General features: G+C 42.9%; 1 protein-coding gene across 1 annotated transcript in view; it reads right to left on the bottom strand.

Moving 5' to 3' along the window:
- The window catches only part of LOC124263415 (multiple epidermal growth factor-like domains protein 10), a 40,561-nt gene that overhangs the window by 25,401 nt on the left and 692 nt on the right, over nucleotides 1-14,468 (bottom strand). The window contains exons 2-8 of the mRNA XM_046698045.1: nucleotides 13,257-13,310; nucleotides 12,195-12,479; nucleotides 11,341-11,625; nucleotides 8,090-8,374; nucleotides 5,686-5,773; nucleotides 5,428-5,478; nucleotides 5,051-5,064 (exon numbers count right to left, since the gene is read on the bottom strand). Coding sequence (XP_046554001.1) covers nucleotides 5,051-5,064; nucleotides 5,428-5,478; nucleotides 5,686-5,773; nucleotides 8,090-8,374; nucleotides 11,341-11,625; nucleotides 12,195-12,479; nucleotides 13,257-13,310 — 1,062 coding nt within the window. The remainder of the gene's footprint in view (nucleotides 1-5,050; nucleotides 5,065-5,427; nucleotides 5,479-5,685; nucleotides 5,774-8,089; nucleotides 8,375-11,340; nucleotides 11,626-12,194; nucleotides 12,480-13,256; nucleotides 13,311-14,468) is intronic.

Raw genomic sequence — 14,468 nt, 5'->3', positions numbered from 1 at the left:
GTCTGTGTGGCAGCAGTGAGGGTAGAGGTCTGTGGGTGTCTCTGTATCTTGTTGGTAAAGTCTATTGTCTGTGTGGCAGCAGTGAGGGTAGATGTCTGTGGGGTGTCTGTATCTTGTTGGTAAAGTCTATTGTCTGTGTGGCAGCAGTGAGGGTAGAGGTCTGTGGGGTGTCTGTATCTTGTTGGTAAAGCCTATTGTCTGTGTGGCAGCAGTGAGGGTAGAAGTCTGTGGGGTGTCTGTATCTTGTTGGTAAAGTCTATTGTCTGTGTGGCAGCAGTGAGGGTAGAAGTCTGTGGGGTGTCTGTATCTTGTTGGTAAAGTCTATTGTCTGTGTGGCAGCAGTGAGGGTAGAGGTCTGTGGGGTGTCTGTATCTTGTTGGTAAAGTCTATTGTCTGTGTGGCAGCAGTGAGGGAAGACGTCTGTGGGGGTGTCTGTATCTTGTTGGTAAAGTCTATTGTCTGTGTGGCAGCAGTGAGGGTAGAGGTCTGTGGGGTGTCTGTATCTTGTTGGTAAAGTCTATTGTCTGTTTGGCAGCAGTGAGGGTAGAGGTCTGTGGGTGTCTGTATCTTGTTGGTAAAGTCTATTGTCTGTGTGGCAGCAGTGAGGGTAGAGGTCTGTGGGGTGTCTGTATCTTGTTGGTAAAGTCTATTGTCTGTGTGGCAGCAGTGAGTGAGGGTAGAGGTCTGTGGGGTGTCTGTATCTTGTTGGTAAAGTCTATTGTCTGTGTGGCAGCAGTGAGGGTAGAGGTCTGTGGGGTGTCTGTATCTTGTTGGTAAAGTCTATTGTCTGTGTGGCAGCAGTGAGGGTAGAGGTCTGTGGGGTGTCTGTATCTTGTTGGTAAAGTCTATTGTCTGTGTGGCAGCAGTGAGGGTAGAGGTCTGTGGGGTGTCTGTATCTTGTTGGTAAAGTCTATTGTCTGTGTGGCAGCAGTGAGGGAAGAAGTCTGTGGGGGGTCTGTATCTTGTTGGTAAAGTCTATTGTCTGTGTGGCAGCAGTGAGGGTAGAGGTCTGTGGGTGTCTGTATCTTGTTGGTAAAGTCTATTGTCTGTGTGGCAGCAGTGAGGGTAGAGGTCTGTGGGGTGTCTGTATCTTGTTGGTAAAGTCTATTGTCTGTGTGGCAGCAGTGAGGGTAGAGGTCTGTGGGGTGTCTGTATCTTGTTGGTAAAGTCTATTGTCTGTGTGGCAGCAGTGAGGGTAGAGGTCTGTGGGGTGTCTGTATCTTGTTGGTAAAGTCTATTGTCTGTGTGGCAGCAGTGAGGGTAGAGGTCTGTGGGGTGTCTGTATCTTGTTGGTAAAGTCTATTGTCTGTGTGGCAGCAGTGAGGGTAGAGGTCTGTGTGGGTGTCTCTGTATCTTGTTGGTAAAGTCTATTGTCTGTGTGGCAGCAGTGAGGGTAGAGAGGTCTGTGGGGTGTCTGTATCTTGTTGGTAAAGTCTATTGTCTGTGTGGCAGCAGTGAGGGTAGAGGTCTGTGGGGTGTCTGTATCTTGTTGGTAAAGTCTATTGTCTGTGTGGCAGCAGTGAGGGTAGAGGTCTGTGGGGTGTCTGTATCTTGTTGGTAAAGTCTATTGTCTGTGTGGCAGCAGTGAGGGTAGAGGTCTGTGGGGTGTCTGTATCTTGTTGGTAAAGTCTATTGTCTGTGTGGCAGCAGTGAGGGTAGAGGTCTGTGGGGTGTCTGTATCTTGTTGGTAAAGTCTATTGTCTGTGTGGCAGCAGTGAGGGTAGAGGTCTGTGGGGTGTCTGTATCTTGTTGGTAAAGTCTATTGTCTGTGTGGCAGCAGTGAGGGTAGAGGTCTGTGGGGTGTCTGTATCTTGTTGGTAAAGTCTATTGTCTGTGTGGCAGCAGTGAGGGTAGAGGTCTGTGGGGTGTCTGTATCTTGTTGGTAAAGTCTATTGTCTGTGTGGCAGCAGTGAGGGTAGAGGTCTGTGGGGTGTCTGTATCTTGTTGGTAAAGTCTATTGTCTGTGTGGCAGCAGTGAGGGTAGAGGTCTGTGGGGTGTCTGTATCTTGTTGGTAAAGTCTATTGTCTGTGTGGCAGCAGTGAGGGTAGAGGTCTGTGGGGTGTCTGTATCTTGTTGGTAAAGTCTATTGTCTGTGTGGCAGTGTGAGGGTAGAGGTCTGTGGGGTGTCTGTATCTTGTTGGTAAAGTCTATTGTCTGTGTGGCAGCAGTGAGGGTAGAGGTCTGTGGGGTGTCTGTATCTTGTTGGTAAAGTCTATTGTCTGTGTGGCAGCAGTGAGGGTAGAGGTCTGTGGGGTGTCTGTATCTTGTTGGTAAAGTCTATTGTCTGTGTGGCAGCAGTGAGGGTAGAGGTCTGTGGGGTGTCTGTATCTTGTTGGTAAAGTCTATTGTCTGTGTGGCAGCAGTGAGGGTAGAGGTCTGTGGGGTGTCTGTATCTTGTTGGTAAAGTCTATTGTCTGTGTGGCAGCAGTGAGGGTAGAGGTCTGTGGGTGTCTGTATCTTGTTGGTAAAGTCTATTGTCTGTGTGGCAGCAGTGAGGGTAGAGGTCTGTGGGGTGTCTGTATCTTGTTGGTAAAGTCCATTGTCTGTGTGGCAGCAGTGAGGGTAGAGGTCTGTGGGTGTCTGTATCTTGTTGGTAAAGTCTATTGTCTGTGTGGCAGCAGTGAGGGTAGAGGTCTGTGGGGTGTCTGTATCTTGTTGGTAAAGTCTATTGTCTGTGTGGCAGCAGTGAGGGTAGAGGTCTGTGGGGTGTCTGTATCTTGTTGGTAAAGTCTATTGTCTGTGTGGCAGCAGTGAGGGTAGAGGTCTGTGGGGTGTCTGTATCTTGTTGGTAAAGTCTATTGTCTGTGTGGCAGCAGTGAGGGTAGAGGTCTGTGGGGTGTCTGTATCTTGTTGGTAAAGTCTATTGTCTGTGTGGCAGCAGTGAGGGTAGAGGTCTGTGGGGTGTCTGTATCTTGTTGGTAAAGTCTATTGTCTGTGTGGCAGCAGTGAGGGTAGAGGTCTGTGGGGTGTGTGGTTGGTGTCTGTATCTTGTTGGTAAAGTCTATTGTCTGTGTGGCAGCAGTGAGGGTAGAGGTCTCTAAGTGGGGTACTGCCGTATCTTGTTGGGTACGGTACATCGCTGTGTGTCACATCTTATTCTGTTTCAATAAGGGTACATCGCCGTGTGTGTTACATCTAAGCCTGTTTCAATAAGGGCACATCGCCGTGTGTGTTACATCTAAGCCTGTTTCAATAAGGGTAAATCGCCGTGTGTGTTACATCTAAGCCTGTTTCAATAAGGGTGGATTCCTGTGTGTTACATCTAATACTTTTTCTATGAGGGTACATCTCCGTGTGTCACATCTGAGCCTGTTTTGTTTCAATAAGGGTACATCGCCGTTTGTCACATCTAAGCCTGTATTAATAAGGGTGCATGGCTGTGTTTCACATCTAATACGTTTTCAATAAGGGTGCATCGCTGTGTGTCACATCTAAGCCTGTTTCAATAAGGGTACATCGCCGGGTGTGTTACATCTAATACGTTTTCAATAAGGGTGCATCGCTGTGTGTCACATCTAAGCCTGTTTCAGTAAGGGTACATCGCCGCGTGTGTTACATCTAAGCCTGTTTGAATAAGGGTACATCGCCGTGTGTGTTGCATCATAGACTGTTTCAATAAGGGTACATCACCGTGTGTGTTACATCTAAGCCTGTTTCAATAAGGGTACATCGCCGTGTGTGTTACATCTAAGCCTGTTTCAATAAGGGTACAGCGCCGTGTGTGTTACATCTAATCCTGTTTCAATAAGGGTACATCGCTGTGTGTCACATCTAATCCTGTTTCAATAAGGGTGCATCGCCGTGTGTGTTCTGATCTAAGCCTGTTTCTGCCATAAGGGTGGAGATGCGTGTGTGTTGCATCTGAGCCTGTTCTAATTCCATAAGGGTGGAGACACAAAGATGCGTGTGTGTTGCATCTGAGCCTGTTTTGTTTCCATAAGGGTGGAGGCACGAAGATGCGTGTGTGTCACATCTGAGCCTGTTTTGTTTCCATAAGGGTGGAGACACGAAGATGCGTGTGTGTCACATCTGAGCCTGTTTTGTTTCCATAAGGGTGGAGACACGAAGATGCGTGTGTGTTGCATCTGAGCCTGTTTTGTTTCCATAAGGGTGGAGACACGAAGATGCATGTGTGTCACATCTGAGCCTGTTTTGTTTCCATAAGGGTGGAGACACGAAGATGCGTGTGTGTCACATCTGAGCCTGTTTTGTTTCCATAAGGGTGGAGACACGAAGATGCATGTGTGTCACATCTGAGCCTGTTTTGTTTCCATAAGGGTGGAGACACGAAGATGCATGTGTGTTGCACCTAAGCCTGTTTTGTTTCCATAAGGGTGGAGACACGAAGATGCGTGTGTGTCACATCTGAGCCTGTTCTGTTTCCATAAGGGTGGAGACACGAAGATGCGTGTGTGTTGCAGGACATCTCTGTGACAACAGTTCCATACACGGAACACCTGCCATGGCTCTCCTGTACGTGCTTGTACATCAGGACTTCTGTGACAACAGCTCCATACACGGAACACCTGACATGGCTCTCCTGTACGTGTATGTACATCAGGACTTCTGTGACAACAGCTCCATACACGGAACACCTGACATGGCTCTCCTGTACGTGCTTGTACATCAGGACTAACTTCAGCCTAACTGAATTCAGTTTACTAGAATTATGCAAGGGAGGAGCAAACGGGAGTATGCATATTTCGCAGCGAGGATACGTTTACCCCATTTATGGCTTCGATAAAATACATTGATAGCAGAAATGTTGAAATCATAGTTAGATATTTGTATTCATGACCTTGGCTACACTGTTAACAATGTAAGTCCTACGTGGATGCATACAGTTTGCATATACCTGATAGGTACACAGTATATTTAATTTCGACAACGGAAAGATATGAATTGTACAACAGTGACAAAAACAGTTAGATATCTGAAAGTAAACAAACAATGACGAGATTGATTAACATTCCGGAAGAAAGAACACATACTGTGACGTGGCGTGAATCAGGTATTTTTTCATCTATGATGAAGAAAAATATCACTTACCTGGCCAAAGGATCCTGTAAAGGAATAACAGATGAGGTAAGTAAACTGAACTATTAAAGTAAGGTAACGTGTATATAGGGACACGGGTTGTAAGCATGACACGGTTATCGCCCTTGACTGTAGTAAAAACATATGACGGTATGATCAATGCCAGATCGTCTAGATTATATTTCTAGGTTTGTCATTACCATGACGATGTTTGTAGAGCCCACAAACCTGGTAACCATCTATGACCTGCAACACTTCGGGTTTTGCTCCCCCATTCAGCAGACACGTCGTCATATGACCGAGCTACCGCTAAAAGCGGCGTTAAATCAAACTCACTCACTCATCTGTTCAGTAATAGTGTATAAATAACAAGTATTCGTGTGGATTACCTTTCGGTCAGCCAGTCACACCATCTGTTGCAAGTTCTTCTACATCGTCCACTGCAAAGAAATTTGTCTTTTAGAAAATAGGGCATCTGTTTCGTAAACACCCTCCCTGCTTGTTGCCCCATCAAATTCACATTTGTGTCTTGTGTCATCAATCAACAGCTGAATAGCGCTGCCATTGCAGTGTTATGTAAGTAAAGTGAAAACTGGCTGAGACAGAAGATGTTGTGTCAGGTTGGTACCCGCCAAACAGTAACTCACCTCCTCCAGCACCAAACAGTCGTGAACAAGAAGATGATGGCAGCTAACATCGACACCACGTTTACACTCTGTGGAATGTGCCCTTCACCTGAAACAAACAATACAGGACTAATTAGTCTGCCTGATGTGCCCTTCACCTGAAACAAACAATACAGGACTAATTAGTCTGCCTGATGTGCCCTTCAACTGGAACAAACACTACATGACTAATTAGTCTGTGTTATGTGCCCTTCACCTGGAACAAACACTATTGGACTAATTAGTCTGTCTGATGTGCCCTTCACCTGGAACAAACACTGAAGGACTAATTAGTCTGTGCAATGTGCCCTTCAACTGGAACAAACACTACATGACTAATTAGTCTGTGTTATGTGCCCTTCAACTGAAACAAACACTATTGGACTAATTACTCTGTCTGATGTGCCCTTCACCTGGAACAAACACGAAGGACTAATTAGTCTGTCTGATGTGCCCTTCACCTGGAACAAACACTAAAGGACTAATTACACTGTCTTATGTGCCCTTCACCTGGAACAAACACTATTGGACTAATTAGTCTGTCTGATGTGCCCTTCACCTGGAACAAACACTGAAGGACTAAATAGTCTGTTTGATGTGCCCTTCACCTGGAACAAGTACTATAAGACTAATTAGTCTTGTCTGATGAACCCTTCACCTGGAACAAACGCTATTGGACTAATTAGTCTGTCTGATGTGCCCTTCACCTGGAACAAACACGAAGGACTAATTAGTCTGTCTGATGTGCCCTTCACCTGGAAGAAACACTATAGGACTAATTAGTCTGTGTAATGTGCCCTTCACCTGGAACAAACACTATAGGACTAATTAGTCTGTGTAATGTGCCCTTCTACTGAAACAAGCACTATAGGACTAATTAGTCTCTCTGATGTGCCCTTCACCTGGAACAAACACTGAAGAACTAATTAGTCTGTCTGATGTGCCCTTCACCTGGAACAAACACTACAGTCCTAATTAGTATGGCTGATGTGCCCTTCACCTGGAACAAACACTAAAGGAGTAATTAGTCTGTCTGATGTGCCCTTCACCTGGAACAAACACTAAAGGACTAATTAGTCTGTCTGATGTGCCCTTCAACTGGAACAAACACTAAAGGACTAATAAGTCTGTCTGATGTTCCCCTAACTATGAAAAAATCCCAGTTTGACTGCTTTTGTTGCATGGTTATGGTGATCTGTTAACGTACACCTGACTTACACACGGACAACGATATCTGAAGTGTTCAAAATTGGAATATGACATTCCCTTTGCATTGTATACATTTATATTATTTACTTGTCTCTGATTACTATTTTGACTTTGTCTTACTTTGTTATCTTGCAATATTGTCTAACCTATTCCTATTCCTTATTACTTTCCTTAATTCTGAATTAAATAATGGTTTACCATCTGGTCGAATTATTTTAATTATCATTTTGTTATGATAGTTCTACTGCAAACGTTCCACAGATTCATCAATATCTTTACAATCGTTGAAAAAAAACATCCGTTGAATGAATGCGGTTGTTTCATATTCATATTCAGCCCTTTCGTAACACTATTTCTGGAATTGCACCAAACATTGTCATATCCAGGTTGTATTTAGTAAGCATTTTCAAGTATCCATGGTAATGATAAAACAAGGAATCCTGCCCAGACCTGTGAGACTGAATTCTAACATTCAGATACTGAGCTACTTTCCTCACGTCAAGTCAACTCTACATCTAAAACAACAATTATCAACCTCCTAACTAATAGTGACACCCTCTAGAGTCTTACATACAGTAAAATATAACAAGATTTGTTGTTGATCGTGAGTAACTACATGATCTTCCCATTTGACCATCATCAGTTAAAGATGTGTTATGAATCATTCACAGTGATAAATCCTATCTGTGTTGAACCGTGACTGAATGATATGTCAGCACTTTATAGAAACAGGTGTTGTTGGACTGATCTCATTACGTGATGTACAATTACATATTTCTGCCAAATACTGAAACTAGGAGCTGCTACAGAATGTCCTCTTCTCAATCACCGTACCAGATATGTTCTGGCTCCAGTCTCACACCCACGTTACCAGAATCTGGCTCCACACCTGTCTGTGTCCCTGTTATGCTACAATAGTTACAACAGAGGTTTGTCAGACCTGCGATACAGTACGAGTCGGTTATGACAGCTTGTTATGCACTTTTGTAATACCAAAAAATGAATAAAATGTTTTTCTAAGAACCAATTAAGTAGATAAGTAGCCTTCTATTTCTTTCCAACGTGTATCTATACTGACTGTCCTATAGTTAATTTTATCTTATATATAAAACTTGAAAGATCAAATAAGTGCCATGCGAATACTTAAAAATGTGTTTCTACATCTGTATCTGTGTACCTGTTGCCATGTTACAGAAGTACCCAGTGTATCCGTCTGTACACCCGAGTGTACATCCCCCGTTGGGTTGATTGCACGTGGTGTTGATGCAGTTCTGGCTACAGGGTTGATCACAGTGGCCACTATGACGACCACGAACACATCCTTGTAAACACTTCCCAGTATCTTTGTCACACGGTCGGTGGTTCGTCTCTAGCAATAGACCACAGTGTTCAGAGCAGTGGAGGTCACAGTTTGGTCCATACTTGCCAGAGTCACATCTTGTGCCACTCTGTACTGTGGAAACTGAAACAAAACAGGAAACTAAATGGCACACGGCGGTCGTTAGTTGTGTCCTAAACTACATTCTGTTAAAAGCATGACATCACAAAAACGCAAGAGAGCTAGTTTCTATACTTAAACTGGGCGTATTACTGACAATTCTAGTATAGAAACATATCCAGTGTTACTGAATATTCCAGTATAGACAGACCCCCAGTGTTACCAAATATTCCAGTATAGACAGATCCCTAGTGTTACTGAATATTCCAGTACAGAAACACCTCCAGTGTTACTGACCCCTGTATATAAACACACACACAGTTACTGAATATTCCTGTATATAAACACACACAGTGTTACTGAATATTCCAGTATAAAAACACACACAGTGTTACTGAATATTCCAGTATAGAAACACCTACAGTGTTACTGAATTTTCCAATATACACAAACCTCCAGTGTTGCTGAATTTTCCAGTATAGACAGACCCCCAGTGTTACTGAACATCACAGTATAGACAGACCTCCAGTGTAACTGAATATTCCAGTATAGACAGACCTCCAGTGTTTCTGAATATTCCAGTATAGACAGACCTCCAGTGTTATTGAACATCACAGTATAGACAGACATCCAGTGTAACTGAATATTCCAGTATAGACAGACCTCCAGTGTTTCTGAATATTCCAGTATAGACAGATCTCCAGTGTTACCGAATATTCAAGTATAGACAGACCCCCATTGTTACCGAATATTCCAGTATAGACAGATGTCCAATGTTACCGAATATTCCAGTATAGACAGACCCCCATTGTTACCGAATATTCCAGTAGAGACAGATCTCCAGTGTTACCGAATATTCCAGTATAGACAGACCTCAAGTGTTTCCGAATATTCCAGTATAGACAGACCCCTAGTGTTACCGAATATTCAAGTATAGACAGACCTCAAGTGTTACCGAATATTCCAGTATAGACAGACCCCTAGTGTTACCGAATATTCAAGTATAGACAGATCTCCAGTGTTACCGAATATTCCAGTATAGACAGATCCCCATTGTTACCGAATATTCCAGTATAGACAGACCCCTAGTGTTACCGAATATTCCACTATATACAGACCTCCAGTGTTTCTGAATATTCCAGTATAGACAGATCTCCAGTGTTACCGAATATTCCAGTATAGACAGACCCCCATTGTTACCGAATATTCAAGTATAGACAGACCTCCTGTGTTAACGAATATTCCACTATAGAAAAAACCGCATTGTTACCGAAAATTCCAGTATAGACAGACCCCCATTGTTACCGAATATTCCAGTATAGACAGACCCCAATTGTTACCAAATATTCCAGTATAGACAGATACCCAGTGTTACCAAATATTCCAGTATAGACAGACCCCTAGTGTTACCGAATATTCCAGTATAGACAGAATATGTCAACACGGACTAACATTAACTGGCGCACGCGTGTTTTGGCCATCTCATATTGCATTGGACATTTATTCAAGACCAACAGATGGTTCGAAGTGAAACGCTATTTCTAAATGAATTTCTAGGTAGACTCAAAGTTTCGTATCAACAAGACTGGCATTTTGCACTAATAAAAGGCACAAAAACATTTGGATACTCGTTGTTTAAACCTATGTTCGGTGTTGAACCTTATATCTTCACAGTTAGCTATTTTAAACATAGACGTGCTCTTGCTCAGTTTAGATCGCGGTCCCATAAACTACGAATAGAAACAGGTAGGTATACTGGAGAGGCTAGAAATGACAGATTATGTTATACCTGTAAACTGCCGTATATAGAAGATGAATATCACTTCTTGCTTATTTATAATAAATATCAAGCATTGCGGCTTCTGTACATCCCTTTACAATTTTATGAATATCCAACAATCCAAAAATTTAATACGCTTCTGCAATCATCAAATGCAAGCATCTTAAAACATTTATCAGCATATATGTAAGTAGTATGCTTAATGGGGGGACGACTGCAGGGTACCCTAATGGTTTATTTTGGGTTAATTCCGCTCCCAGCGTACGGGATCACCCTCAATGAAACGTCGCTGTCGCCCATGGATACCAAACGACGGATCGCCATCGATGCTGTCACGACTTACGCGTATGGACACTGTTGTAGCCAATAGAAGGATGAGATAGTGAACATCGAAAGATGTCTCCCACTCGGGGATCACCATTTTTACTGGACGCTGGGAGCGGTATTAACCCAAAATAAACCATTAGGGTACCTTGTATTCGTCCCCCCATTATGCATACTACTATATATCAAGCTATGTTACTGAGACAGTCTTCACTGTAACATACTTTCTCACTCTGTAATCTTCAATGTGTAACTTGGGCCTATAGCCTGCATTACTTTTCTGAAATACACCACCACCACACAGTAAGCTTAGCCGCTGCTGCAGCCGTGTGAGACTAATCATCACCATCTCTATGGCAATAACCACAACTTTAATTTAATATCACCCTTGTATTTTGTGCTTCCATTGAATGTGTACTGTAATTCTTTGTAATCAGTTTGTAGTAATGCGTACAGATTTGTAAATTTAGCTTCCTTTAGAATACAGTTTTGAATTTTTTAACTTTTCCGTGTCGTTTGTTGGTTTCACTGACAGATTCCCGGTTAACATATTCCTTCATGTTGGAAATGGACCCATATCAGTAAAGAGTTTGTTACCATTTCATGCTACCTTGGGTAAATAATCATCAAATCCTGTAAGTTTGCTGTCCAAATGAAGTTTCAACTGAGAAATTGTAACACAATGGAATCTGTTCAACTGTGGTTTCCAACTGTAAACATATACAGGTAGACTACATAGTCTGTGTGTAGAGCAGATTCTGTATACTGTCGTTATGTAGAAATTTGTTCGTATCAGAAATGTATCTATGCTGATATATTCATTCATTCAGTCTGAGATTTAGATATTGCAAGATGAAAACGATGTCATACACCTGTATATGTGTACCTGTTGCCATGTTACAGAAGTACCCAGTGTATCCGTCTGCACACCCGAGTGTACATTCCCCGTTGGGTTGATTGCACGTGGTGTTGATACAGTTCTGGCTACAGAGTTGATCACAGTGGTCACCATGACGACCACGAACACATCCTTCTAAACACTTCCCAGTATCTTTGTCACACGGTGGAAGGTTTCTGCCAGGGTAAAGTCTACAGTGAGGCGAACATAGTTTGTCACAGTTCGGTCCATACCTGCCCCACTCGCACACTGGAACACCATCAACTTTGGAAACTGAAACAAAAAACCAACTGACGTTCAGGAGGACAATGCTACCATAGGTTATGGTGGAGGTGGTGGTGGGACAGCTACAGGGGGACCTGTTGTACAAGACGGAGATGTATAATATACTATCCAGTCAACGCTACATGTAAAACTCCAGTTACCACTTTCAACATTACGAGTCGGTTATGAAGCTTGTTATGCATTTTTAAATTACAAAATATGAATTAAATATTTTTCAAATACCCAATAATGTATATAAGAAGCATTCCTTCCTATCCAAAATGTATCTATACTGACGTATTAAATTAGTCTGAGATATAAAAATTGAAGGATGGAAAGAGGTCATAGAAATACCTATCAGACAGAGTTTCTTCATCTACCTGCGATACATTATGAGACGCTTATGAAAGCTTGTTATGGCGTGCTAAAAAGGAATTTAATTGTTTTAAGTAACGGTAATGTAGCTAGCCATTTTCATATCCGAATGTATCTGCACTGACATGTTACTTCAGTCTGAGATAGGCAAGATGTGATTGAAATACTTTTCAGAATGTGTTTCTACATCTGTATATGTGTACCTGTTGCTATGTTACAGAAATACCCAGTGTATCCGTCTGTACACCCGAGGGTACATTCCCCGTTGGGTTGATTGCACGTGGTGTTGATGCAGTTCTGGCTACAATGTTGATCACAGTGGTCACCATGCCGACCACGAACGCATCCTTCTAAACACTTCCCAGCATCTTTGTCACACGGTGGAAGGTTTCTGCCAGGGTAAAGTCTACAGAGATGTGAACATAGTTGGTCGCAGTTTTGTCCATATCTGCCCCACTCGCACACTGGGACACCATTAACTGTCGAAACTGAAACAAAAGATCAACAAGAAACATTATTATTGCAGCTAGCAAAGCTAAACGTTTTCATAATATCTGTCAGTAGTGAGTAGATGGTATTTGAAGCAGGTTTGAATAACCAAATATCAGCTATGGTATTATTCTACCTAGTCGCTGCCCAAGTGAATGGTATTTGCACCCACATCAATATACAGGGAGACTAAAACAATGTTTACAGACATGTTATTGTCTTTATTTATATTGTGTCCAATACAAAGTTAAACATAGAAATGGTGTAGTTGTACCCTGTGCACTTATATATGAACAAACATTGTGTCCAATACAAGGGTAAACATAGAAATGGTGTAGTTGTACCCTGTGCACTTATATATGAACAAACATTGTGTCCAATACAAGGGTAAACATAGAAATGGTGTAGTTGTACCCTGTGCACTTATATATGAACAAACATTGTGTCCAATACAAGGGTAACCATAGAAATGATGTAGTTGTACCCTGTGCACTTATATATGAACAAACATTGTGTCCAATACAAGGGTGAACATAGAAATGATGTAGTTGTACCTTGTGCACTTATATATGAACAAACATTGTGTCCAATACAAGGGTAAACATAGAAATGGTGTAGTTGTACCTTGTACACTTATATATGAACAAACATTGTGTCCAATACAAGGGTAAACAAAGAAAAAATGTAGTTTACCTTGTACACTTATACATGAACAAACATTCTGTCCAATACAAGGGTGAACATAGAAATGATGTAGTTGTACTCTGTGCACTTACGAAATATGAGCAGCAGTGATCCAATCATTACTTCAGGCATACTGGCCACAGCTCCTGCAAAACATTTCAAATTGTCATCTAATTACTACTGCAACGGGATCTGGTCTAGCTCGGAGACTCGGATTTCTAGTCATCGTATTTCCAGTTTCACATGGTGTTCCCATGTTCAGTACAAACTACCACCATATAGCTTGAACATCGCCCAGTGAAGCAACCAACAAACAAACGACTCTGAATACAACAGAGAAAGACCAAAGCCTTTCACGTCGTTTCAGTTACTTGTCAGTTATACCTGTAAGTGGGACAAACGGGTTTTAGCCTGTAGTACCCGAATCGAATCGAGCATGAGCCTTCGGTCTTACTAGGGATTACTTTATCAAGCTATCACCCACATCACTCTTACTAACGGCACCCATACCTACTGCCTCCCACCCCACCTGGCTTCCACTGCTACCCACCACATACGGTGACAAACGGAGACACACAGAGACACACGGAGACGTACGGAGACACACTGTGACACACGGAGACACACTGTGACACACAGAGACACAGGGAGACACACAGTAACACGGGGACACGCAGAGACACACAGAGACACACAGAGACACACAGAGACACACAGAGACACACAGGAACACACTGACACACACAGCGACACATTGTGACACACAGACACACGGAGACACAGAGACACACATAGACACACGGAGACACATGGATACGCACGGAGACACAAAAACATACAGACACACTTAGACACGGATATACACGGAGGCACACAGAGACACACGGAGAAACAAAGAGACACAGAGAGACACATATAGACAGACGGAGACACACAGAGACACACGGAGACACACGTAACGTGTACGTTTGATTACATTATTTTCCAGGTCAGTGTTACCCGAATGTCAAGATGACACAGGGAGACACACAGAGACTCACGGAGACACAGGGAGACACACAGAGACACAGGGAGACGACCAGATACACAGGGACACACGGACACACAGACAGACACACAGATACACACGGCGACACAGGGAGAAACAGGGAGACAAAGAAACACACGGAGTTTCACAAAAACAGAGACACACAGAGACACAGGGAGACACAGACAGACACACAGAAACACACAGAGACACACAGAGACACACGGAGATACACAGAGACACACGGATACACACGGAAACAAACAGAGACAAAGAG

This window comes from Haliotis rubra, unplaced genomic scaffold (assembly GCF_003918875.1).
Source record: "Haliotis rubra isolate DU_JTF1 unplaced genomic scaffold, ASM391887v1 Scf880, whole genome shotgun sequence".
Classification (NCBI taxonomy): domain Eukaryota; kingdom Metazoa; phylum Mollusca; class Gastropoda; order Lepetellida; family Haliotidae; genus Haliotis; species Haliotis rubra.
Note: the sequence above shows the minus strand (reverse complement) of the source record. Positions and strands in the feature narration are given on the sequence as shown.